We start from the raw sequence: 27,045 nt of genomic DNA, 5'->3' as shown, positions 1-27,045 counted from the left end.
CAGAATTTCACTTCTTTATGGATACTGTAAATCAAAGAGAAAGAATGTTTGAAAACAAGATTTCAATGAATCATAGGAGCAAGACAACGTCTTTATACTCCTGTCTCTGAGTTAATAATATACATTCACTTTCTCATTGCATCACCATTCTAATCCTAGCTGGAACTGAGGAAACAATTTACTAGAACACAGCAATCTATAGGAATTAACACATTTTAAGAACTGAACTCCACATTTCCCTTTACATTAATCATTTTGAAAAGAAATGAGATTTTTGCTATACAAAAAGTGCAGTTTGAGCTTTCTTTCTGCAGTATTTTTTTTTGTAAAATGCGTTGTGTATGTATATATATACACCTGCTTTGAAATCCATAAGGGCGTCTAAAGTAGTGATTCACTGAGTAGCACCTATCCTCTATTTTTTTTCTGGACTGTAGGTTTCTAAAAGACAAGGAAAATGTTTCAAGTTTTCATCAAGAACTACTTTTTGGAAGTTCATAAAGTGTAAGAAGCTCAATTCAATCTAATTGATGTCAATGTATATTTAATAGAAGTTGACCTTAACAACTTTCAGAGAAAACAGACTTCCCAACTTTTCTTTGAACTACCAAAAGTCGTGCCCCTGGTTCTGCCATACATTTGTTTAGAGAGCAATATATAACCTCTCTTTAGTGTTTGTCAAGTTGCAGGTGAAAACTAATATTGCATTGTGTCAAATACTATTTAAAGGTCTGTGATTAAGCAGTTTTTGTTTTATAACTTTCTCTACCCCTCTTTTCATGAGAAACGAGCTACAGTGCTTTAGTAGCAAAATGAAAAACGTCAGACATATTTAATTAGAAAGTCTCTTTAATGCAACTGTATTGTATAATGCATAGCTACAGTTTCAAATCACATATTTTTTGATCAGTAGGTGGTAATAATGGTTGAAGTCAGTTAGAAACCTAAAACACTAACAAAATCACTGGGCTGGGCTCTTAAATGCTATTAAAGCTACGATTAAAGAAAACTTGCTCTGGCTAAACATACTTAATATGTTTGAATTAAGATAGTCAGACTCCTGTTACAGTTTGAAAAACTCACATTTTAATTGACTTTCAGATTAAAAAGTAACACATTAGGTACATCATTCGTGCTAACAAATGTACATAGTGGTGACTCAAAAACAGAAAAAACAGTACCACAAATAAACCATGGCTCAAAATCTCATCTAGCTGGACTGGCACAGCATCTCTTCCTGTAGAGAGTGGCTGTGGTGTATATGTTGCTGCCATGATCTGCTTTTGTTGGGATCTGTCCTTCCCTTGTGGTAGGCACCAGTGCCCACAGCTTTCAAGGAAGACTAACTCCTCTTCATTTACGACCATGAGTGGCAAGTGAGACACTCTGACGGGGGATAACAATGCAAAATTGAAATGATCAGGATGAAAAAAAACTTAGAATCCAGAGAACTTTATTGAGTAAAATAGATACAAAGGTGATATAGACAAACAGGAAATAGCTCAGTAGCAATGTTTTTTGCAGTGCATAAATAAAGCACATGAAGAAACCTTGCTGAGCGTTTTCAGCTTTTAGATTGTATTTTGCCAGAGATGGCTACAGTTTCACATTTCAATTGTCTGTACTACATAGATCTATTTTAGATCCCTCTAGAAGAGATTTTTTTTCTTAAATCTTTAAGCTATTGTTACTGTTGTATTCATCCTCAAACTCCATAATTCTATTGCATTAGTCTATCCTTAGTTTGTCCACACCACCAAACCTCCAGCCCCTTCTTCCCTGGGAAAGTCCCTTTTCAAATATCTTGTTTAAAAGCAAAAACTATGAAAAAAAGACATTCCTGTTATTGCACATCTCACACAAATTTGTGTATATATATATATATATATATTTAAATATGCTACAATTAAAAAAAAAAAGTCTATGGCACTTTACAGAATATAAGTTTACAAAGTTGATCAAACCACAGATGTTTGAAGAATTCTTCAATACCACAAAAAAAAATTAAACTGAAGTAATTGGCACACAGGTTTTAAAGAATCCACAGCAAAGTCTTCTAGATCCTATGCAGTGCATATACTTTAACAAGCAGTTACACTCCGCAGTCCCCCTCATGAAATTTATTTAGCTTTAAGCTGAATTCTCTCTCTTTCTTTTTTTTTTTTTTTGGGTGGTGATGGGGCTGGTTGGGGGAAACATCTTTGAAAGCTGCTGCTGAGGTGACATTCGGGAACAACTTTAAACAGCTGTCAAATTTAATGAGTGCACCCTACATCTGATAAACTCATCCAGAAAAAAGCTGCAATATATACCACCTTATCACTTGCTAGAAAAACAGAACCCTGAGAAAAGAAATTCTAATTTTTTTGCTGTATTTCTTCCCAGCCTGTCTTCTATCTGTGCTATGTAATGAACATAGATATCTGTGCAAGTTAGTTGATTATGCTGCTGCACAGCAGGTTGATAGCATACCAGCAGCAAGCAGAAAAGCTGTTTTTTTTCTTGGTTACAAATGCAAACAAAAGCAAAACATGCCACTGAAAATACTTCCTTTGTATTTAAAAACCCCAATATTAAAAATTTTAAGCCTGCTGTAGATCATAGCAGAGGTTGGCTAGTAATGTATAGTAAGGTTGTTCATGATTTACATCTAAAGCAAAGCAGTATATGGCCTCCATACCTTTTGGAAAAACTGACCTTATTCTGGCTAATCAAGTGTTGAAGCCAAAGCAGCTTTTTCCTCAATAATATAGTTTCAAGACTTGGCAGTGGCAACATTGACATTGGATTGCTACCCACCTAAGAGACGCTAAAACTGTAAATCTAATTTGTAATTCGTTTTTCAACAACTTGTAGGCTACTCTTATTCTTACTAGCCCCTCTTTTCCCATTACACTGTCCACAAAAGCACAACTGAGCTAATGCCCCAGCCGCAGTGGTGTGCACTCCAGTAGAGGGCTCAAGAGGAACACCAGAAGGATGTGTTGTACCAGCCAGCAGCTGTGCTGGGCTTCAAGTACAAGTAACATGCATGCCCTTTAGAGGGTACGTTTGTGTGTCTAGGAAAAAAACACGAAAAGCACAAGCGTGGACAGGACAATATGGCTGTGAGGGTTGTTTTTTTTTTTTTGTTTGTTTTTGTTTTTGTTTTTTTTTTGGTCCTCGGACACCAGTTTGCACTAGTAGTTTTGATCTGTTAAACTAAATCTTGCTTTGTGCAGCTTGTTGGCATAAATAGCTGCAGACAATAACTTTGTTGTTTTGTTGTTGGTGTTGTGTTTTTAAAATTAATTAAATATTAAGAATAAAATTACCCGTTTTAAAATCTAGACTGTGGTGGACGTGGGCTGGAGCAACAGGTGGATGCAAGAAGAGGCTAGATTAAAACAATCCCTTTTTAGTATTGCCAGAAGTTAATCCTGGTTTTTGAACAGTGGCTCAGCAGTCACCTCTGCATCCATCTGGCATGTCGCTTGAACACGCAGTGGGCACTGATGTGCACTGGCTGGGCGCTGAGGAGCTGAGCCTGCTTTGCTGCACAGGTCAGCCAGGCCTAGGCAGCATCTGGGGGGCACAGCAGGCACTGAAGAGGTGCTCCAACACCAGGACTGCTCGTGCTTGCTTGCTAGCTCAAGGCTAGGCCTGTGCTTGCTGTAGTGGCTGATGAATGAGTCTTGTATTTTGCATCACCGGAGAGGAGCAGTGTATAGAAATTAGTCTTCTACCTGCAGAGTAACGATTTTTAATATCTATAAATAGCTAATGGCACACTTTGATAGACTGACCTGGCGATAAACTGGAATCTCTGCTCACATTATACAGTGAAGTGATAGAGAGCATCATTATTACTGGATGATGTGAAACATTACCACTAAGTAAGAAGAGGAGTCTAAAATTCACTTAAATTTCATGAGAATTACTTCTCACATGAATTCTTCCCTATGCTCTTATGCCACAGTTGCATCATTCCTTTTTTTAAAATACCTTTAAGATTTGTTTTTATAAGTAGTTCTAGTAAGTGATGGGACACCACAAGTAATGCAACCAACTGCCTTTGAGAAGGGAATGTCATTTGTGGCAAGGTCTGTTTTATTTCTGCTGATTTAGTTGGAAAAGGTTCCATACTACATGTGGTTTAAAAAATGGGAAAAGATCTTCCCACCCATTTAGAATTTGGCATGACTTCCTGAAAAATTTAAATTTCTTAAGGACTCAGCTGGCTTTGGGACATGAGACATACTGATCTGTATACTAGGAATGAAGTTTCACTGGCAAGAGCAAGAATAATACTATTGAAGTCCAACATTTGATCTACGTTTGTAGAAGACTCTGAAGCCCCATCCCAGCTGTTGGCATTCACAAAATAATGCTAAGCTGTGCTGTGGGAAATTATCATCTGCTTGGGATTTCAGGGGTTTCAAACAAAAGCAGAGTAGCTGTAAAAATACTTTGCCGAACATATGGTAAAATGGTATTTCTAACAATTTTATCAGAGTCAAATGAAAGCCAGTGTAACAACAGCTTCTGTGCATAGTCTAAACCAAAATAATTTACCCGCTAAACAACAAGGGGCATGCATCTTGTGTTGTAAGTTTCAAGCTGAAGAAAGGGATTCAACTTTAACTGCTTAAAGATTAATGTAAACTGTGTCATGTCAGCTTTGCTCTCTCCGTCATCTCAACACTTCCGAGAAGGCACTGTACTTTAAGGAAGTTGAATATCAAAAAGCACCTCAATGAAAAATATGGTACCAAACCAGGTGGTGGTGAAATAGTCACAGGTGAGGGGAGCCCTTGGAAACAAAGCCTAATTAAAATAAGCTTCTCCTCCATATACGAGAAGATGTGCTGGCTTTTATTATTTTAAATCCAAATTCTTCAAAGTGACCAAGGTGGGCAAGGCAATCCGATCAATCAGAATTTGTCAGTCATAACAATATCCCCAAGGTATACATGATTCCTCACATCCCCAATCTGATTAGTATATTCCACAATGTCCTGATAATATAATGAAACTAAAAAATTCCCAAGTATTTACATTCTGCTTTCTTAGAATCCTTTATTCGATCCTCATTGCCCAGCAAGGAAGAAAGACCATTTCAGTAGTTCAGGGCTGGACTGCATGGGGCTCAATCACACAAATGGTGGAAACTGGTAACTGGATCTCCTTATCCAGTCAATTATACTGAAAATTAATATCCAGGCACTAGTATTTTCCCCACTGGAGTTAAAGGAGGCAGATAAGGTTTTTTCCTTCTTCTATTTCTTCTTGCACTTTGTCACTGGATGTAGCAATTTCAGCTTGCGCCGAGAAGACCGCACAGATGAACGTCAGAATAGTGCCACCAATAGCAGTGTAGAAAGCCCAGCCCAAGGAGCAGTCTCCTAGTTTGTAAGCAGAAGCGTAATGTCCACAATAGCTTATTGCTTTCTGGCATCCCCAACCTGCAGGGTAAAGTATCAAGCCTAAGATAAGGAAGAGGCCTAGAAACAGAAACAGAAAGAAAAGACAGAAGTTTAACAAAAGATAAGTGTAACACCAAATGAAACACACGTACTAACAGTTATAATGACTACTACTGACTCACAAGTAGGAACTGGGAGAAGACAACTCTTCTTCATCCACCTTTCCTTTACTAATTGTACAAATACTAAATCACTGTAGTATATACTTTGCAGCATTTTGTTTAAAACCGGAACTATCCTACATTATATGGATATATATGGATATACATATAATTACCTTGTTGTTAATTTTACTCTATGTATTCCTTCCCCATCCTTTGTTTTCACACATTACTTACTGTTAGGTGTACAGAGCTTGCAAACATTTGAGCATCTCCACATACTGTTATACTTCCACATTTCAAATATCTACAAATGTTTGCATCAACTTACAAATTTGTATTTAGCTTTATTTAGTCATTCATAAATATGTTTGTCCTTTTCCTCTGGATTTGTCCTATGTTTATTTTCTTATCTGGAAAAAACAATCTCATAGAACATCTCCTTACATGTCCACATTAGGACGTAGTAGAAAAATCATCCAGCAATTTCAGTAAGCTTCTTCTGCAATGAAGAGACTCTGGAGTCAGCCACTAATGAATGGATGTAAGTATCCACTGCCAGTGTGTAGGTAACACTGGGGTCTTCTAAAGAGGTGATCGGCTGCTGCAGAACTTACACAGGAAAGAATGTTTCTAGCAATGCAAAAGCAAAAGCCTCAGCTCCCGATCTTGCTAAACCACTTGAACATACTTATTGTGCTTCTGTCTGGAATTAAAAAGCTCAGAGGAGATGTTTTGCTCATCTGATTGTCTCTCTTATTGATAGTTTTCTCTGAGGACCAATCTTTACCTAAGCAGTGAAGGGCTTCATTACGAAATGAAAAGGTCATACTAGAGTCCCTCTACACATAATGCATCTTTGTACAAAGGTTAGAGCTTTAATCAAAATGCGTAGTATGGTAGGGGTTGTAGTGCTTTCATACAAACTCTGCTAAAAATCACAGTGAGTTAAAAACTTATCTCCTTCCTACAAGGTACATAGCTAAACATGAAGACAACTCATAGGTATTTACATTTGCTTTCTACAGTTTTCTTTCAAATTTTACTCAGAAGAACATGAAGAATTACGCAAAGCAGTTTTTGCTTAAAGACAACCAATTCATTCAGACAATGAATACAGCCTTCTAACTCACAGAAGTATTACACCTGATTTATTTGTCCTGCACTGTAGAGCCCTTTATTGAGCCTGGCATTTTGAGGATGATAGCTGGTAAAGGTATTACCATCATCTATAAGTGAGCTGAAAGTTGTGCTTTTTATTTGTGGCACTCGTTCATTCATAGATTTCATCTTATACCAGAATTTCTACTAGCTAATGAAATAGAAAAGTCTTGTTGTTTCTCTGTACTAAGAGATTACCAAGAACAACTTGTTCCCATCTTCTATTCAGCTAGAACAGCCCATTCTGCAGTACGTTAGATTTCCTTAATTGTTTGTTTAAAGAAATTCAGCCAAATTAAAAATAATAATTCCTAAGAAAAGCTGAGTCCTTGATAGTAAGCATAGAATATACACAAAATGCAAAAACATCATCCAACTGTGTAAAATTAATAATGTCTGTAAATGCCAGACATTTCACAGAAGTCATTAATCCAGTATTTTTCTAATGATGATAGAACAACATTGGCATGAATGAACTAAATGCTACTATTTTTGAGGGCAGCAAAATCTGCTAGTGAATGATACCCGTTCTCTTTGAAGGGATTTCATCACTGTTTACATTTAAGAACCAGCGACAAATTTTGTGCAGTGTTTCCTGTCTGATTGGCCAAACTACATTAAGTGTAAAGTATTGCTTTATCTTGGACGGACCTGGATAAGCTGTGCTTTCATCCTGCTGAGCCCAGCAGCCCTTTCAGACTAAACACCAGCAGTTCCTCTCCTCAATTCATCACTAGTTTCCTGTTCAGCGTAACCAGCATGACTAAACAATGTATTTTTCTGACCGTACGTTATTAATATGTTCCAGTTGCCATTTTCTCTAATGATCACAAGCCCTTTGTTAGTTAAAAATCACCAGCACTGAATTACAAAACCAGGCCTGAAATGCCATTGTAGCTGCTGCTGCCAAGGAAGTTTTTGACGTTTACCACCCCATCACTAACAAACCTGGAGGTCCTGTGTTTAACTACAAAGTAGCTTCCAGCTGAGTCACGGCAGGACTGAGAAGTTACAACCACCTCTTTTAACCAAAAATAGAGCACTGAATGACCCCTGAAAGCTACTGTTTCACAAGATGTATTGCCCTAATTGAGAAGCCACTACCCAAAACTCAGCCACCACCAAAAGGCTGCAGAACTGCTGTCAAGTGTAGTCATCAGTACATTACTGAATTCAGACTTTTTTTTTTTTTTAAAGAGTACAGAAAATTCCTGAAGAAATGTTGAATGCAGCCCACAATTGGATAAACTACAGCCACTTTCTCAGTTGAAAAGATCTGGAGAAAATTTAACTGTGACCATGGCCACAGCCCAGATTCTCACCTCTTCCCCCCATCCCCTTCAGATAGCTAACTTGTGAATCACATGTTGGCCTAGTGTAATAAAGGGGGGGTGGGGGGGGGAGTTTTCACCACTGAACCTCCTTTCTACTCCATTTCAGTGCAGACACAGAGTTTCTGAGAACACACCTCACTATCACTAATATTTACCGTCGTTTGTAATTTCAGTAATACCTGGTTCCTACTTGTTAGGGAAAGTTAATAAAGATTATCCAATTAAGCCAATCCAACACACCCACAACAGAAATGGCACTCCTTGGGTTTCACACTGACTAACAGCAAGCGGAGAGGAATGGACACCTCATCGTGTAATCAGCTCAAAGCTCCAAAGGGCATCGGCGCAGCTGTGCAGGGTTCAAAGGTACCCTCCTGACTCTCCCTCCCTGTGGAGGCTGCCCAGAAAGGGAGGTTCGAGTAAAGGATCAGGAGGAACTTTGTCGCTGCTTCCCAGTGACTACAGAAGGGATGGTCACATGCTACAGAGCTCATCTCAGTGGTTCCTGTTGCTTAAACAAAATGGTTTTTTTTGAAAAGATTCTTTGTCATCCAGCCTCGGAGCAAACCATGGTCTAAAGCAGAAGTCAGCAGAAGAAAGCGCTTCACTGTCCAACCACCTGTAGCCAGAGCAGCAACTTCCAGAGACCAGAAGAAAAGAACTGCTCTGTGCTTCTGGAAGCACAGATGCAAAAGGAAGGAAAGGAAAAACGCTCATGGGGAGAGAACAAGGTCAGGTGTATTAGTGGTAGCAAAGACAGGAGAGGTTATGATGCTCCTTGGAAAGTCAATCTCTACTTTAAACAGGAGAAATGGTTAAATGCAATGTGAATAGTTCAGTCTCTGTGTGCTCTCACCGCTAACCTAAGGATCGCTGCACAACCATTTTAAGCAGCATGCAAAACCCACAGGGGTGTTTCTGTGGCTAGTACCATAGCCTTGATCTACATCTCACACACATGCAAGCAGCTACAGTTGAGCAAAAAACAATTACAGGATAGCATCTGGCCAGACTGGTAAATTTTCAGCACTGATTTCTCATGCTAGTGTCCACAGGGCACAGCCTGGCCAGGTCCCTTACAACTCTGCTTAATTGCCTGTGTCTCTGCCTTTCTGTAGCCCGCTGCTCAGTCCCTGGGGCTCACCTGCCCGCATCTCTCCCGTTTTTGTTATTTATATTCACATTCCTGCAGAGCTTGGCAGCTCTGCTCATAGTTTCTGCCTCCAATAGCTGACAGTGTCCTTTTCAGACAAGGCACGCAGAGACAGAGAGCAAGAAACAAGCGAGATAACCCTGAGCAGCAGGCTGGCAGCTGTTTCATCATGTCCATAGCCTCCCTTGCAACAAGACAGAGGGAAAATGAAGATTAACTGGTTTCCAGACATTTATGGACAGCACAAGGCAGTGTGGGGGTACTTGGTTTTGTTTTCTGAAGCGCCCACAGAAGGATGGTGGAGAAGGGCAGTGGATAGGCTACATGGAGCCAGGAGCAAGTGAATGAAAGGCGGCAGAGTTTGTCCTGAAGCTCACAAGGTGCTGGAACAGGAACCAAGCGGCTCATCCTTGGCCTCCATTCATAATCACAGCGCACAGAGGCACAAGACCACTTCCTAGCACAATCTACTGAATCACATAAAAGAAATTACTCTCTGGATCAATTAAGTCTTACAAGTCTTGAATTTGACTCTGTCACTCCTATACTTGACATATTTAAATATTCCTTCTGTATTTAATCCGCATTTTGCGGCTTTCTAAGCTGTTTAATGCTGTAAGTTAAGATTAAAGCACTTAAATTTTCATTAGTCATAGAAGTACAAAGCTTATTTCTGTGTTGTATAACTATGTCAGCATAATCTAATGAAGCAACAATTATCTCCTGTCGACAGTTTGCCTTAAGATGGATCTGGCAGGAGGACAGTAGATTATGATGATAATGATTTCTTAATAAATCATTTCTTGCTTTTGTCCCAGTGTATCTGAACAGAAGCCAATCTTCAAGACAGAATCAAGAACAGAGAACAAAAATTTTTCCTTTCTGAAGGAAAGTTTTCCGCAAGGAATACTTTCAGTTCCTGTCGCTAACATACAGTAAATGAATTTTAATTCACAGCCAATCTACCTGTGAATTACTGCTGCTTGTTTCTCCTGCTGGGAGGAACAAATTCATTCTGAAAACATGACATGAGGCTATTTTCCACTGCGTTCCTATACAAGCTTCCAGGGCTCAAGCGTGCTCTGTCAAAGACTTAACCCCCTCTCTCTTCGCACAGCTGCGTTGCAGTGGATGCAGCATTACTTACATTTAACTTCTTGTTAGTCGTTGCCAGCACTCCTATGCCTTTACTCTTAGGATTCCTTAAAACAGAGATCTGAAACTAGGCTGCACAACACAGTCAGGTGCTTATGAAAAACAGCAGAAACTTTATTTAAAAAATCTTTTTATCCAGATAACTCATCTAAAACTCCCTGTTTTAAGTCTGTCAGCAGAGAACATTTTCCCATGTTTCACTGTAGGGAATTTGCCCCCATAATGTTATGTAATCAATTACAAGGCACCTGCACTCAAAAAGAAGCCTTAAGAAATAGAAAATTTAGATTAGATTTAAATTTCGTTAGGATTATTAGTCTGTTCTTGATTACAACGTAGACAACCAGTTAAACACTAGCCCTTCTACGTTCAAATGATATAAAAGCAGCTTCCTCCTCCTAAAACACCTAGTTTTGTAAAACCACTTCTCATACTAAGAAATATCAGTATGAGCAGACAGTGCGTTGCTGTGAGGGAAAATTCTGAAGACAGTTCAGCAATGATCTTTGTCTAAGAAAACCTTTTTTTTTTTTTTTTTTTTTAATCTGTGCTCCAAGAGTTTTTCCCCTTCCTAAGGGCCTAGAACTGCAGCAAGCAATTGTTTCTGCTGGTTTTTACACTCCGCTGTACCGTTGCTAGGCTAACATCACAGGAGACCAACAAACTGGTCAATCATGACGGGCATTTGTGTGTCACGCCGCGTGCTGGGGGTGGGAGCTGCGCAAACGCTTTCTCATTCCATCCCTGGGATCAACCCTCAAGAAGGGGGTTACGCAGATGCCTGTTTAGGTAAGTGGAGGCATGCTATTTAGTTTTGACAGTCTCCCGTGCAGCTGCTGTTGTGCCACATTAAACAACAGCGTATACTAACAAAGCCAATTTCCATTGCAAATCCTGAAACTATCTTCTCATTTCCTAGCAAAATAGCAAAAAAAAAAAAAAAAAAAAAAAAAAAAAAAAAAAAAAAAAAAAAAAAAAAAAAAAAAGAAAAGGTTTTAAATGCTGCTGAAGAAACAGGAAATTAAGCAGCTGTGATCAATGAGGTGGCAGTGCAACAGGCCCCCACAGAGCAGGCACAGCCCAGCAACAACATTTCAGCAGAGGAGGAGAAAAACGGTGAAGGCGGGGAAGGATTAGCCTTGTTCAACACCACGCAGGCGGTGCGGGCAGTGACTCTGCTTGTTCTCCTCTGTGCAACCACAGCAGATTACTGCTTCGGTGCAAGGGCACGCCACCAGCTAGGCCAAACAACCCTGCCTTTATAACTTGGGGTCAATGCAGTACGCTGCCCCAACCCAAAGAGGCTTGTGCAGATGCACGCAACTTCAGCGACAGCCACCACGTAACAGACACCTTCAGGACCGCAAATGTTTTGGCAACCAGCTCTTAATCTGATCGAAGTCAGCGGGGCGGGCTCAGGGGGGCAGGCAGTGCCAGCGGGATGCAGCCAGCGGGGCCCGTGGTCTGTACCCGACCTGCCACCCTCGGTCACCCTGGATGAGGGCCAGCAGCCCCGAGAGCAAGCGGCTGGCTGCAGCGGCCTTCATGCAGAAAAGCAAGGGAAGAACCTCTGCAGGGTGTGGGAACAGGGACCCGAACGCGTGGTAGAGGATGTGCATGACAGGAGGTAGAGGGGAAGGCTACGGGTGAGATGCTGAGGCTCTTATGACTATTATGTATATTTTGCTACCCACGGAAAAAGCCAAAAAGAAGTCAGTTTATAAAGCCTTGATATGGGTTGCTTTGGCAGAATGACAGCATATGGGGGATTCTTGTAATGGGGCTTGGGGTTTTTTGGGTTTGGGGTGGCTTTATTTTTTTTTTCCAATATTGGTATAATCTTACTGCTTGGTATTCTCTCTAACAAAGTGCAAACTTGTAGACTGCTTTCAGGAGAGGAGGGAAGCAAATTGCATCTCATTATGCTTGCGACGACCTCACGCATCACCCAAAACCCCTGCTCCCTACCACCTCGCCCAGACCCCCCTGTTCAACTCCATCCTTGCATGGGGCCAGCGCAGAGGCACAGCCACCAGGGCATTGGGAGCCTTCAACCTGAGACAGCTGATAGCAGGTTTGAAGATGCCACATGAGAAACTAAACTGTGGATGGTTAAATTCGGGAGGTTCCTAAGTTAGGAAGGGAAATACCAGGCGATGTCAAACATTCCATCCACGAAAAGCGGAGGAAAAGACCCAGCACGTTTCACAGCTCTTGCCGTAACCTCTTCCACTGCTGTCCAACTGGCTGCTGCCAGTGCCCTCAAAAACATGAATCGGTTGTGCTGAATCAGCAGAAAGGGAAAGAAAAACACCTCGTGACCACGGCCCTGTAAAGGAGGCCAAAGCAACAATCCGCCTCAGCTTAAACAAAGAGGTGAAAGGGCTCCGAGACATTTTTTTGTTCCGTTCCATTTCCTCGGTACCAACCCCGCAGCTCAAGCAGACCGCCCTCACCCCTCTGCCTGCTGAGGCTGAGCTGCTTTCATCTTTTTTTCCTGTGTTCAAATGAAAGCACCGCCGCTGTTGCATTTGGATATTCTCCTGCAGGGTTTGCTGCCCGTATACGACAGCAGCCTCGGTCTTGGCTCTGATGCCTGGAAGGAAATACCCACCAGAACGGAATCCCTCCTCTGTTATTTCCCTCCCTGCCCCTCGCGGGGCAGCCAGCTCTCTCCCAGGGCAGCAGGATGCAAGCGAGATGCAAAAGTGTTCCCAGCATCCCACCAGCACCACTACAGGTAATGGACCTTGGTGCACACACGTGCCCCAGTGAAGCATTTCTCAGGGAATCATGCAAGGGCCTCACACTGGACACCATTTGATGGCATTCTTTGCTGAAAACATCAGCTGCCCCACTTTAATTGTGAAGACCTGAGCATTTACAGTCTGCTGAGTGTCTGCTCATCCCTGTGAGCCCACTTTGGTAGCGTAGGACGTGAGCTGACCTCCAAATCTAACCAAACACTGACATCTTCACTTTATTTCTTTAAAGTTACTAATACCGTCCGTCCCTCAGACCCAACAGCAATTTAGCACTTGAACTCATTTTCCTTCCCTGGCATACTCCCTCTTGCTCCAACACAGCAGTCCCCTTAGCTTGAACTTTCAGCAGCCAAGCATGTATTAGATGTCGCGCTGGCATTTGGCCATGTAGGTTACAGGAAGCACTATACCACAGACAGCAAGAGTGGTTCAGACTGTCAGGATTTCCATTAGAAATACCCTCCTTCCCCCAACATCCCCGCCGCCCTTTTTTCTTTCTTCCCACCCCAAGAATTCAGAACTCTGGCATCAGAAAAGAAAAATTCTAAGCTGAATCCAAGAGGAAATATGCTTTTGAAAAATGCACGCTCTGCACTTTAGAAAGACAAACAAGAAGTTCCCTTGCCATTGAGGGCAAAACTGCTCTTGCTCTGCTTTGCTACTGCCCAGCAAGCCACAGCCTCTTGTCACCCGCAGGCAGCCATGTGAGTGCACACAGTGCTTTCCTTGCTCGCCAGCTTGGCCCCTTCTCTGACACAGCAATGCTTCTTGACAACATGCAGTTGAACATCCTAAACTACTCTGCTGCTACCACAAGTCTTCACATCATGCTCGGAGCCTTGGTGCACTGCTCCAGCAGCCTCATGCCCCCGCTGCAGCTTGCTCTCCTCCTCCTCCACCTCAGAGGGACGTGCTGGCTGCCCTCCCGCTTCCTCCCCACAACTCCCAGTGGCCTCCTCAGCTCCTTGCAGCCAGGGGCGATCAGTCCCACACACCACCAATCCCCCAGAACCTCCCGGCCGCCCCCCAGCTGGTTCCCCCCCCCTAGCAGCTCCCAATCCTCTTTGCCTTCAGATGGTTCCCATCAGGCTCTGCTTGGTTCATTTTCCCCATCAGCCACCCGCCCACGTGGAAACAATGACCAATACGTACAGCATGCTGAACTGTTTCTTAGTGCATGAGATGTAAAGATGCAGCTGGCTTCAAAGCAGGTTTTGCATCTTGGTGTTAGAAAACTGTCCAGAAACCTCCTTGCATTTGAGAGTACAGCTCCTGCAGCTGAACTATTGCCCAGGTTCTGCATTAGCATCTAAGAGGGACCCACAAGAGAACACAGCCAGTAACAGGAGAAGGGATGAGCGGTAATATGAGTTAAAAATAATAAAGCATAGAAAGGAGAGAAGAATGAACAGAGGAGAGCTGAGAACAGAAAGCGCAGTGGGAAGAGGCTTCAGCGTTTGGGCCTGAGCAGGACAGGTGCCAGGGGAAGCCAGCCTCCTACAACAAGGTGGGAGAACCAGAGGAAAAGCTGGACAGCAATAAAAAGGGGTGAAGTATGAAGGCAACCTCCACATGGGGTGAGGAGAGCAGAACACTGAAGTGGGATGCTGACACAGTCTCATGCAGGAAGAAGCTTTGTCACTTCCCCAGCCATGCTGCAAGGAGGAACCGCAGGCGGGCGACGGAGGGAATCCCAAACTTGCAGCATTCAGGCCCCAGAAGAGGAAGTGTGAGGAACAGGCAAAGGGAACCCATCCCTGCCAGCTCTCTGCCTCAGGACTGGGGGGCTGGCGAGGTGCAGGGGCAGCCATGGGGACAGCCCCATGGGTGAAGCCAGCTGCAGACCGTGCGGGCTGCGCTAATGGAGAGTGCCAGAAGGCGAGGAAAGGTTTTTGATGATCAACAGCATAAACAACGTTGTGTTTGGCTGGTTTGGGCTGCATCCTATGCTACCCCCATCCTGCTTATCTTTCAGTTATATTACTTATCACAGGGAAGTACCAAAGCCCAAACAAAGCTTGTAAACATAAGTAATCATCATACATTTGTACCACAGTGTATCAGTAGGGGATCTCCAATTACTTACTTTATAAGACTAGGTGTTTACTCTGACAGTCTGCTTTGAATTGGTTCTTCTCAATTACTGTATAGTAACACACTGCCTCTTCTAGCCTCTGCACTTCAAATGATTCATTGACTGTAAAAATAGAATGCTTTACCCCAAAAGACATTTGAATGAAAGTCTGCCTGGACTCCTTGCTGCTGGATAGTAATTATCTATTTAATTACATGGCTCCCTTCTCTGCACTCTCTATTGCAGGGAAAAGATTCTTTTCCAGATGAAACAACGTGCAAACATTTCCAAAAACAGGATCACTGATTACTATTTCTACACGTCCAGAGTGAAAGGCATGTAGAAAGGCGTGCAGCCTGAAAACAACTGGTAAAAGATTGTGCTCTATTACACAGGAATTACAGGATTTCAAACAGAAGCCATATTTTCTCCCTTTATAACCTTGTATTTATAATTTTCTGAAACAACAACAACCCTCTGTGGGCCAGATACGTACATGGCTCCTTCCCACTGACCTAAATGAGAGTTTGCACATTTGTCCAAGGGCCGTAGCAGAAAAGATGTGGCTTTCTGTTCTATAATTTCACTGTAGGCATCATCCAGGTCACAACCAATGTTGCTAGACAGAAAGATATATCCGGTATCTGTTTTTGTTTTTTCATGATGAACTCCAGGAATAAATTAACTTGGTGTATGTTTTTAATTATATTAAGTATCCACAGCAAAGATATAGAGATTTTAAATGAGATTAAGTCTGCAAGATCCTGAGTTCCTGTAGATGACTCTACTGTGGGTGCATCTCATCTTTGAAAATGAGATGTTTGACATACTTAGAGATATTGGGTTGATATACGCTGATAAACAAAATGATTGTGTGAATTCTTTTCCTACTCTTATTTAAAAAAAATAAATTACTCACATTTGAAAGAATGATCTTAAGTTTAAAACAATCAGGCAGGGCTGTATCAAGTTGTTCTCTGGCCAGGATATTAGTCTAGATATCATAATCCTCATATGGATTAACCATGCCGACAACTATCCTTCTTACAACATGCTTAAGTGTTTTCCAAAACTCAGGGACTGAGAAAGTTGAAATTAACAGCTGTGATAAGTCATAAGAAAAATACTTTCAACTAAGTAAGCAGATGCTGTAATGCTGCTGGCACAAAAGTAGCAGTGGACCCAATAAAATTAATCTTGAGAAAACGAGTTGCTAGCCACAAGACGCCTGGCTGCAAATATTGGCAGGCGTATTTCTCATAGCAACAGTTTCAGTAACGCGACCTTTCAATTACCCAGTTTCATGCTGTGTCATTTATCTGAATTATAAGAAGGGAAGTGCTTCTATTCTCAGTGCAGCTCACACAGGACTTCTCTATCCTCTAAAATATAAGAAATGTTTTGTCTACCATATTGTTCAATGGCTCCCTTTACAGGCACAGCTGGTTTGATAATAAAACCTAAAACTGTCACATTTTCTCACAAACAGACGGTCTCCAGAACAGTTCGCTAAGATAAGAATCTACTTGCTGTTAGCTTTCATGTCAGACCACAGATACTTTGAGATGGCATCAGAACCATAAGTCTGGTTATCTTTTCAACAGACCCAAGTACGATGAGCCAAAGATCTACTTACACCGCTAACTGATCTCTCTCACACAAATACACCTCCAACAGAAAAGAAGTAATGTAATCTCTTGAAGAACAGGTTTCATGGATTATTTCTGAAGTACAGAGTAAGAAAGCAAGGAGCTAAAACCTTCTACTGGCTATAATTCGCACTACAAAGACACTTATTTGTCGCAAGGGTACTGACAAATTCTGTAACCCAGGAACAACTGCAGCAAGACACGTAATTTTTACTTAAAGGACATTCATCTGCTAATTCTCTGCCATCACCTAAACAGTGTGAGCCAACACAGGGATCTAATTCTGGCCCCACAGCACAAACCTTAGGTTGTGGGTAACACCAAACAACCTGTACGCTTTCACACCACAGCTGCATGAAGCTGAGGACAGTGAGAGCCAATGCCACGGTGCTTTAGGAGCCACCGTTGGCAGTGGTGCATAAAGATGGCTTCAGCCCTCGGTCAGGCCAGAGGGAGCAGCCACCTCGCACAGGCCCGAACGCCCCGTCCAGCCCCTCCTGCCCAGGCACACCAACATGGAGACCATCCATCGGCTGTACAGGTGAAGAGGGGGGAAGCTGGACTCTTGATTCCAGCAAACAAGATCAAACTCCTGGTTCTTGGATACCTAAACCACTGTCTGAATTGTAAAGATCTGTTTAAGAGCACCACCAAGAGGGGAGGCGGAGGTGGCCCTGCTCACTCCCACCTTCCCCACAGCTCTCTGGGGGCAGCCAGTAGCAGCAGGGGACCCCTCTTCTCCCTCTGACCGCCCCACATGCTTGTGTGGACACCCACACGCAAGACAAGCCTCCCACCGCTCACAGCGAGCATGGAAAGCCAAGTGCTGCTCTGGCTGGGCCTTTCCAGCTTCAGTTCGTGCTATGGTTGTTTAATCCCTCAGTCCAACAGAAACAAGATATATCTAGAACCAGTTCACCTTTTCAGGCAAAATACAATGGGGACAGGGAAAAGATAAGCTCTCTGGGCTCCATAATTGCTGCTGAGCAACAGGCTGGCCAAAGGAAGGGTTTATTGTCAGGTATGACTTGTCCAAGCTCATGTCCTTGAGGGAGGCAGCTTAGCATGAAATTCCGGAGAACAGGGTGTGTGACTGCAGGCTGCCACCCCCGGGGTGGTGGCATTTGCTCTCACCATAGTCATGAAGAGCCTGGAACTGCCTTGGGTCTACGGAAAATTTACTAAAGTAGCGAGAGGGAGATGGACTGCCTTAACATGAGAATTAACTTTGCTCTCTGCTGGTAACAAAGGAGAGAAGTTTTTGTTACCGAAAGAAATTCACGCAGAGGGAAAACACAGAACAGCAAACAAAAGAAACACTGGTCAGTTCATTTTGGCACACAACAGGCTGCAATCCTGCTGCCAATGTCAATGTATTACATGCTGTGTAGCTATAAATTTCAGCTGTGTTTGAATAAACACCAGCATATAGAATCGCTTTGGGTCTGTCTAATGAGATCTCCTTGTAGACACTACAGAATTAGTATGTTTCTCCAGCTGAGTGGCACAAAAATTAAAATTGTTAGTTGCTCTCAAAACGCACGTACCTGCAATCCCTTGTAGCAGTCCACAGACATTAAAAATACTTTTCTTCATAATACTCTGCACACACATAGTAAAGACAGACACAAATGCTACAGCACAGAGGATCAGGATTCCCATAGCTAGGAAAATAGCGGTCGCCTGCCAGAACCCACTGGCAATCTCATTGAAGTTTTCGGCGTAAGGACCACAAAGCGTGTCTCGTCTAGAAAGCTGCATGTGGGAGATTCGTGTGCAGCGCCCGTAGATGCCCAGCGTTGGATGGTAGGGCTCCTGTGATCCTCCTGTTCTGTTGTCCATGTCCTCGGAGCTCAGTGGCTTGGCTTTGCCGATCAGCCAGTCCGCACTCATGAAAGCAATGAGCTCTGCAAAAGCCACCACAATACTCAGAAGAGTCCACAGCATCGACCGACACGTTACAATGACATGACACATATTGGTGTCCAGTGCTTGTGATCAGTGCAGTTGGCAGTCTTAAATCCAGGCACGAAGGGGAAAAAATTAAATTAAAGCAGAGAAAAGGGACCCTAAGGAAATCACTGTTGTGGCTCTGCTTGCTCTTTCAGTTCTCTCACACCAGCCAAGATGAAATTTCTCAGGAGAAAAAGTGAACAGCTCAAAGTTTTGCTAGCAGTGCGGTCATTTGTTCTCGCCGTTTAGTTCCTCCTTTTTTCTTTCTCAGATGCTGAAGTACGCTTTTCTCTCTTACTGTTCATACTGGCACATGACGCTCGGGGCTGGCAGGGCAGGCTGCAAGGACTGCCCACTGTTTGACATCACACACCTACAAGAGAGAGAGACCACATCAGCAGGGAGAAAAAACCTTCATCTCCACCCCCGCACATCCCAACAACAAGCTGGAATCTTGTGTGGGTCCAAACCGACACACTGGAGCTCTCACGAGGGCTCGTCACACAGAGCCTGCTGGAAACCTCCCTGTCTTGTCCCAGGGGAGCGATCAATCTCTCACAGCCCGGCTATACGTACGCTACTATCTGCTCCGTCCCGTCCCACCGTGGCTCTGTGTCTGCAAGCGAGGTCTCCGTAGCCGAGCCGTCCCACCCACTCCCCCCAGCACGCCCACATCATCTTCCTCTGCTTGAAATTACCAAGGTTGCTGGCAGCGACCCAGCGGAGCTCTCGTACGTGTTTAAGCGGTTTTGCAGCCGTGCAGCTGGGCTGAACGGCTGCCCTGCCCTGCCGGGGGTCCGGGCAGGAGGCACGGGGCGTGCTGCGGGGAGCCCCTCGGGGACAGCCCCTGCCCACCAGGATGCGGTGGTAATGCAGGGACAGCCCGGACCCAAGGGACGGGGTTGCAGAACTGGTGCACCATGAGGTCCTCCTGCTTTAAAGCCACGATTTCGCAGCAGTGACCTGCCGGCAGGCCTGTCGCGTCTCATCGCGAATGGATGCTGACACTGGCAGCCTCAGGGTGACCTGCACCACTGCTAATGCAAATCTGTGGAATAAAGTCCTGGTGACCTGGTTTGCCAGTCTGCTATGGGTTCCTTCATGCCCTCCATCTGCTCCTCCTGCAGCCCTCTGTGGGCTGGGACTACAGCACGATATTCCCCAAGGGCCTTCCCTTTCTGCTGCCTTTGAACAGTAGCTGATGACATTCCCAGAGCTATACTTATCATGGTACAAGAGGCAATTGGAGATCATTACACTTCTAACTCAGATCCAAATATCTTCCTTAAAATAACAGATGGATCAACACACACGCCTCTGTGCTTGAACTTAAAATGTGTCGCTTGGAAAAAGGGGGAGAACAGGAAATGCACTCATGTTATCCCCTCGGCGATGGGAGCACAGCACTTTCAAGTTTTACTCGCACACAAAAAAAAAGATACCAGCATTCAACCAAAGGCAAAATAACGAGAAGCAAAACAGTGCCTCATCACTACACCTGTGCCAAATATAAAGGGCTCAGCAAATAGCACAAAAACAGACATTCCCTTCCCTTACTCATTTTTTTTTTTAGCTTTGTCAAAGAGCAAGGGAGTTGGTGTTCAATTTCTTAGGAGTTTTTGAGTTCAGAGGTTGAATTCTTAGTCCCACTGAATGCAAAACTAAAAAAAAAATACACATTTTCAACAGATTCAGAATTTAATCCAGCCATTTTTACTCTCTCCTACACTAGGATTAGTGAATTATACGCAAGATCTTATCCACATTACTCTTCTTCCTCATCTAGATATGTTTGCAGATTCCTCTGGGACTTGAGGATGTATGGACCTAAGCTGCCATGCGAACAACTGGATTTTGCCACCCTTAGTTCACTGTTACCACACTGCCTGTTTTTCTGATGGATGCTCCTGCCTCTTCCTGGTATTTTACTTAGCGCTTAGAACACAGGGCACAATCTACAACTTTCAGCCTCCCTATTGCCACTAGCCAACTAGAGAAAGACATCAGAAAGCACCAGAAAAAGTGCACAGTGCACATCTGGCAATCAGACAACTAATTTCATAGGTTTTATTAGGTTTATTATGAAAATCTACTAAATTACATGTTAGGAAAAGGCAAAACATACTTTGTTGTGCTTTAGCTGTGCTGTGATAATAGCTTAGCACACTGTTTTTTCCCTGGAAAATCTGGGAAAAGCATGAAGTTTTCAAGCAACCTGACATACGGATGACTCGAATACACCCTTTGTAACAACAGAGAACTAAAGTGTCAGCCTGCCAAAAAAAAGTTAATTCTCTCAGTATTTCCACTTTAAATAATAACTGGAATGTAGGAAAAGCATATATTCCTCTGATGTTAGCGGCACGATTAAAGAGAATTTAATAAAAAACATCTTTATTTTCAAGAGAAGTTCCAAAAAGCCCTAGAATCTGTATTTTTGTGCAAGCACTGCTCCTGTGTTAAATCCTCATCTTTCTAATTAACTCTACTTTAATCAAGGTGCAAAGGACAGCAGTGGAACACCCATCACAGCTCTTACAGATCACCCTGTACCCACATAAAATGATAAAATACAGTTTATTGAATGTAGAGGAGAACAAAGTTCATGTGTATTTAAGTACGTACGTAGAAACCTAATATGAACACTGGAAGTCATAAAAACATGTTTCTGATAGCAAATGTTGGATGCATGGTTAGAACCAGAAGGAAGAGTCCACGCCATTACATTCTTTTCCATTTGAAATGCAAGCTCAAAAATACATTGTGGTAGCATTTTAAAATAAAGTACCTCCAGAAAAATCCCTGCATGAGCAGAATTGCCTGGTAAAAATGGTATGGAAACAGTGTCAAATCTCTGGACTTCACTGGAACACAAACTTCCCAGTTTTGCTATGCAGCAAAACTTCAAAGCATGTGAAAGTTAGTAAGTGTCACCAATAACGACAGTTCAACAGCACATACTTAGCTTTCAAATGAAACCTTCGCAACTCAGCTTTTCCGAAGTAACTACCACTTTATTCTGGTATGAAAAGCATCTCCAGAGACACACATGATTATTCACAGGAGAGCACCTGCATAACTTAGTTCTTGTACTAGTGATAATCTTGAGTGTGACTGCCAGGCCTGTACACCTTCTTTTATACAGAAAAGGACAAAAACATGCAAGAAATATGGTGCACAGGTCAGGGGAGTGGCAGGGGACATTTCTTACTTGCGAGACTTGGCAGAGAAAGGTTGCAGATGAAGCACTGGAAATAATTCACAGTTCAGTCGCGCTTGTGCAGTCAACCTTTTCCTTCCTACATGCACCACCTTGAGTTTCCAAATGAATTTACCCATTTCTTCAATGACTCCAACAAAAGACGTGCACCATACACCAAACTCTCTCCAGCTACACACTGCACTAAATAACTGTGCTTCTTGAAGCTGCCTTCCAGCATGCTGCTCACCCCTTCTTCTCCCATTTTTGCTTCATAGAAGTTCAAGCTACTCTCCTGCAGGCTGAAAACTGGCTGTTTATTCCTCCTCTCAGTTTCCCAGACCTTGATGAGTTTTTTCCATGATAGAACTGCATGTTCTTCACAGCACGCCACTCAACATCCACTTCTGAGCGACTGTCAAATATTTGTTTTGACAGCCCGAACTCAAAATATACAACGGCTGTTTAACCCCACTGGTATAAACTCACTCAAATCATTTCTCATTGAGGAAGCAGACTCCTTGTTTTAGGATCACCCCTTACTCATTTGGGCCTGCCCCTGTTTTTATGGCCATGTTCTTCATCTGTGGGAGTAAGTTATTTAGTGCAGTGTGTAGTTGGGTTGGGTTGGATCCCAACAGCCACCCCACCCCACCACCAGCTCCTCAGTTAGCCACTACAGCTGTTGGATGCACCACAGAAGCTCTCTGAGTTAAACATGCTTTTTTTGTTTTGTTTTGTTTTTTGAGGGGAAAGGTGTTTTAAAATGTGGTTCATTTTAGCCAACCAGTTCATACTGTGCCCCTCCAAAACCACTAAGGCAGCAGCAAACTGATGCTGCAGCAGGATCAAGTAGCAAGAGGACCTACAAATGGTTTTCAATGCCAAGGTCAAAATACCAGGGAACTTCACCCCTTCACCCTCAGTCTCATTTACTCTGTTCCCTCAACCATGCTCATGGTCAAACTCGCCATTTAGTGAAGTTTAACGGAGTTAAAATACGGTAGATCCTGACAGCATCCAAAGAAGTTAAACTGAGTTCCCAAATGAAGGGGGAAAAAAAAGAAAAAAAAAAAGAAAAGAAAACATATATGTTGGTTCCTTTAGTCTAACAAAACATGCTAGTTTAAAATATCACTAGAACTTTCTCTTTAGACACAACTCTGACAGCCAGATATTATGCCTCAAGTTATACTTCCACATCTGTCACTAAGAATATTTAGCTGTTGCCTTTTACCACACAACATTGCTATATGCTAAGGAAATAAATAACATCTAATTTTCTGAACTACATAAAGAAACTCACTTGCCTCCATTTTGCTCACACTGCCAAAACCAAGAAGTCAGAAGCTGATCCAAATTATAATATTTGAGTAAAGTTTTGATCTTTGAGATGTTGAGCTAGAGAGTTTTGCTCTGGCATACCATGCAGATAGGAAGGAACAGCTGCAAAGTTCAAATCTGAGTCAATCACATCATACCACTGCTGTTTATTTTAAAAAAGGTGTCCTACAAGCAAAGCTCAAGACCCGCAAGTACCTTCCAGAACAATACAATGGACAGTCCTTCAAGCTCCCCTTATGGTTTTGACTGGGGGAGCTCATACTAAACCCTACAACTCAGTTTTCACCCTTCCCAGCTTGGCTCTGTCAGTTCAAGAGTGAGAATAAATCATCTTTAGATAAGTGGCTTTTGGCCTGGCTTAAACAAACAGCTGAATGGAAGGCCACACAGATTGCAGAAACGGCCCCAGTTTGTAAAATAAATCCAGGCACAATTAGATCTTTTCTTCTAAAGTTTGCTATAGTCCAAAGTACAAGTATGCAGAGGAGTTTCTAGGCCTTGTTTACAAAACACAAGCTTGAGCATCTCATAACCCAAAATGTGCAAGTCTTGGAAGCCTGGATTCTGCTTTCTCTCATCATTGTTCATTAGCACTTACAAACACTATGAGAATGCTTTGAACTACAAGAGTGGAAGTAGCTCCAATTTATGTTGATTTTGCAAACTTGGTATTTAAAACAAACAGAGAGAGGCTCATACACTAAGGCTCAATCACTTCTGACTGTCTCCCCAGTCAGGTCAATGTGAGCTGGCATTTTACGCAGCTCCCCTCCTTAGGTGTTGCTGGACAAGCACAGGGTCAAATGAAGGCTCACCCTGCCTGGCAGAGCAAGGCAGCCCTCAAACCACAGAGCCAGGAGGGACAACACTTTAGGAAGGAATGTGGAATGAGCGTTAGGGATTATTCATTTTCCGGGTGAGTGGTACATTGCACAGAGCTTTATTGTCCCAGGGACTCAAAAAAAAAAAGAGGACCAAATAATCCACTGAGAGACGGTAGCTAAAGAGTGAGAGGGAGGAAGAAAGGGAAGGAGGAAGAATGCAAGAGAAAGAACAGTTGTCATGTGAATCAGTCCCAATGCCACTTCTCCTTCTACTTGGTCCCCTAGCAGGACCTGTGTTCCTGCAGGAGGAGCTGCCCAGGATGAGAGGTCAAGCTCCTGCCATCTTCTGCTCAGTCTTCAAAGCAGGCAACCAGACGCCAAGCAATGTTTCTCAGGAGATACCACCATGAACACCAACTCACATTGCTAAAGGGCTCTATGTATCTACATTTATGTGTGACCTGCAAGCGTAAGAGGAAGTACATTCATCACATTCTCCTCTCAAAAGGGAACAGGGAGGAGCATTAGTTCTTAAGGAAAGACAAGTTGTCACAAAAAGTTATGAGTACGTTCTCTCTGCAGGCCATGAGGAGCTCTGCTGTCACTGGTTTGTGGTAAGCAATGCATACTCACCACGGGAAACACCTGGGACAAGAAGAAATGGAACTTGGATACTTCAGTGTGTCATTGTTTTGCTTTGTTTTTTAAATGCAACAGATTGAGTCATCAAAATATTCAGTCAGATAACAGAACAGGAGCAGGTGCTTTAAAACTTAAGTGGTTGCACAACTTCAGTCAAACAGCAGAAAATAAGCAAAGGACTCCCTCCCCCTCCATCCGGCTTCATATTTTCATCGAATTATTTCCTACTAGAATTACACTCCTTAGGAGGAACAGAACTTTTTACCTGAAGAACAGAAAGCAAATCTTTGACTAGTCTTTGCTTGTGAATTAAAGAGAGCAAACATTTCCATATCATAAATATTTAACTGTTATAAACCTGCACAGGCATATTAATGAGTGCATTATTGTGACAGATTGTTGAAAACGTGCCATATTCTGCTCATAGACAGACATGTTCCACTGGTAACAGAAGGAATGCTGACTATACATCATGTCTTAATCCTGTTGGCATGATGTAAGATGTGAAATATAACTGAAATATTTTGCAAAATAGTTCAGACTCACTGAGTATCACAGTCAAGTCCATATTTCCTTGTCTTTCCTTTGAATTATGTCCTGTTTATTCCACCCTTTTTCTATGAAAGACAGAGCTCGTAGATATGAAATCTGTAACTGAACTGCCTACCCCTCATGTGCCAAAATGCCCAAATTCTGTGTGTGTCAAGTTTAAAAAAAAACGCTAACAATGACTGTTGTTCTCATGAGACAGTGTGAGATAGTTATTCCTTGCCATCTTGCAGGTAGGCTTCTTCCCATCACGCTGCAGAAAATGCCATCTAATTACAGGCAGATTTGTTTCTCAAATACATCACTGTAAAAGAAATGAGTATGAAACATTTCCAACTTCAAAAAAAAAAAAAGTTAAAATGCACTATTCTCTTTCTGACCTCATTAAAAGCCGTGGCAAAACTCCCACTGACTTTAATGGGGCCAATACATTGCTGAAAAATCACTAGAAGAATGAGAGTTTCCAAATTTTCAGACCAACTGCAGGGAAGATTTAAACACAGGACTCATTTCCCTCTTTTCTCATCCAGACAAAACTTTGCATGTTGCCCCCCACTCAGAGGAGATCAAGCTAACTTGGATTTCCAACATCTCCCCTGAACTGCAAATTCTCAAGCAGGAGATTTGTTCCATTGCTCTGTATTTATTGATTTACAAAATTCCTTAAACCTACAGCCATTACATTATGTTTTGAAAACTTACTCAAGATCTTTTGTAATTCCAAAATTTATTAAAACTTATGAGGCAAAGAAAAGCTAACGTGTAGTACTTCTATTGTTGGTATCTCAAGAGAAAATTACACATCACATAAAAAATCATCACTAAGAGAGCAATCTTGGCCAGAATTACTGATAGCCTAACTGCTCAGGAATTCACCAACTGGGAGTGGAATTGTGAGTTTCCTTTCTTACTTTCCTCACTAGGACACTGAAGTCTCAATATGCAAGATTCTCATCTGAAGCCCCCTTTCTTGGTCACCTGCAATGTTACATCCATCAAGCAGAGCCAAATATTCACTGTGGTGTAATCACTTCTTGCAGCAACTCTTCAGTACAGCTTCTAAAGAGGTATGGGGTGTGTGTGGGGGGGGAAGAAAGAACGGTTAGGAGGAAGATGGGAAGTCAGAAGGAAAGTATTGCTAATTTTTGGTATCAAACAAAACCTTGCTGTTTTTGTACTAAAGAATTTTACCTTAAAAGGAAGCTAGGCTTTTGCTGTTCAAATAGTTAATAATTTGTAAATGAGCTACAGCATCAGCCCAAAAAAACTTGGAATCTGTGCTTGTTGTAAAAAGCAATTCACTCCCATGAGTTCACTGTGACAGAATTGGAACTGCTCTTCATAATTTATGAATATTGTATTAAGATATTTATTATACAAATATATTGGCTATTGTTTAATAAGAGGCTGGTGAGAAAAACAGGCAGGAAAGAATGACTTGATTATGCCATTTCTCAGCAAACTCTGGAGAATTGCTTATTAAAAAGACAATACTAGGACAGGAAAAACCTCATGAACACAGTAGATCAAAGAAATGAGGACTGTGTAGGAAGGAACAGTCTTTCAAACTGAAGGGAAGAGAAGTTGTTTTGGACAAACAAGCTGAAGAAAAAGGCACCTATTGAAGGTGTCTGCTGAAGTTAGGCCAGCATGGGACACAATACTGGGCCCCCAATT

The 27,045-nt window shown here is 42.5% G+C and overlaps 1 protein-coding gene and 1 pseudogene across 6 annotated transcripts in view; both read right to left on the bottom strand.

The window, feature by feature from the left end:
* Positions 1-3,159: 3,159 nt before the first annotated feature.
* Positions 3,160-5,175, bottom strand: LOC121061786 (annotated as a pseudogene).
* The window catches only part of LHFPL2 (LHFPL tetraspan subfamily member 2), a 140,367-nt gene continuing 116,481 nt past the window's right edge, over positions 3,160-27,045 (bottom strand). For 5 of the 6 annotated variants that reach the window (XM_040541615.1, XM_040541611.1, XM_040541613.1 and 2 more), the window contains 2 exons: positions 18,405-19,183; positions 3,160-5,483 (listed from right to left, as the gene is read on the bottom strand). In XM_040541615.1, the coding sequence (XP_040397549.1) occupies positions 5,227-5,483; positions 18,405-18,834 (687 nt within the window). In that variant the 5' untranslated portion in view covers positions 18,835-19,183 and the 3' untranslated portion in view covers positions 3,160-5,226. Of the gene's footprint in view, positions 5,484-18,404; positions 19,184-19,386; positions 19,488-27,045 lie in introns of those variants that run through there. The other variant, XM_040541612.1, reaches the window with a different exon arrangement.

The sequence above is a fragment of the Cygnus olor genome, chromosome Z, assembly GCF_009769625.2.
Source record: "Cygnus olor isolate bCygOlo1 chromosome Z, bCygOlo1.pri.v2, whole genome shotgun sequence".
NCBI lineage: Eukaryota > Metazoa > Chordata > Aves > Anseriformes > Anatidae > Cygnus > Cygnus olor.
Note: the sequence above shows the minus strand (reverse complement) of the source record. Positions and strands in the feature narration are given on the sequence as shown.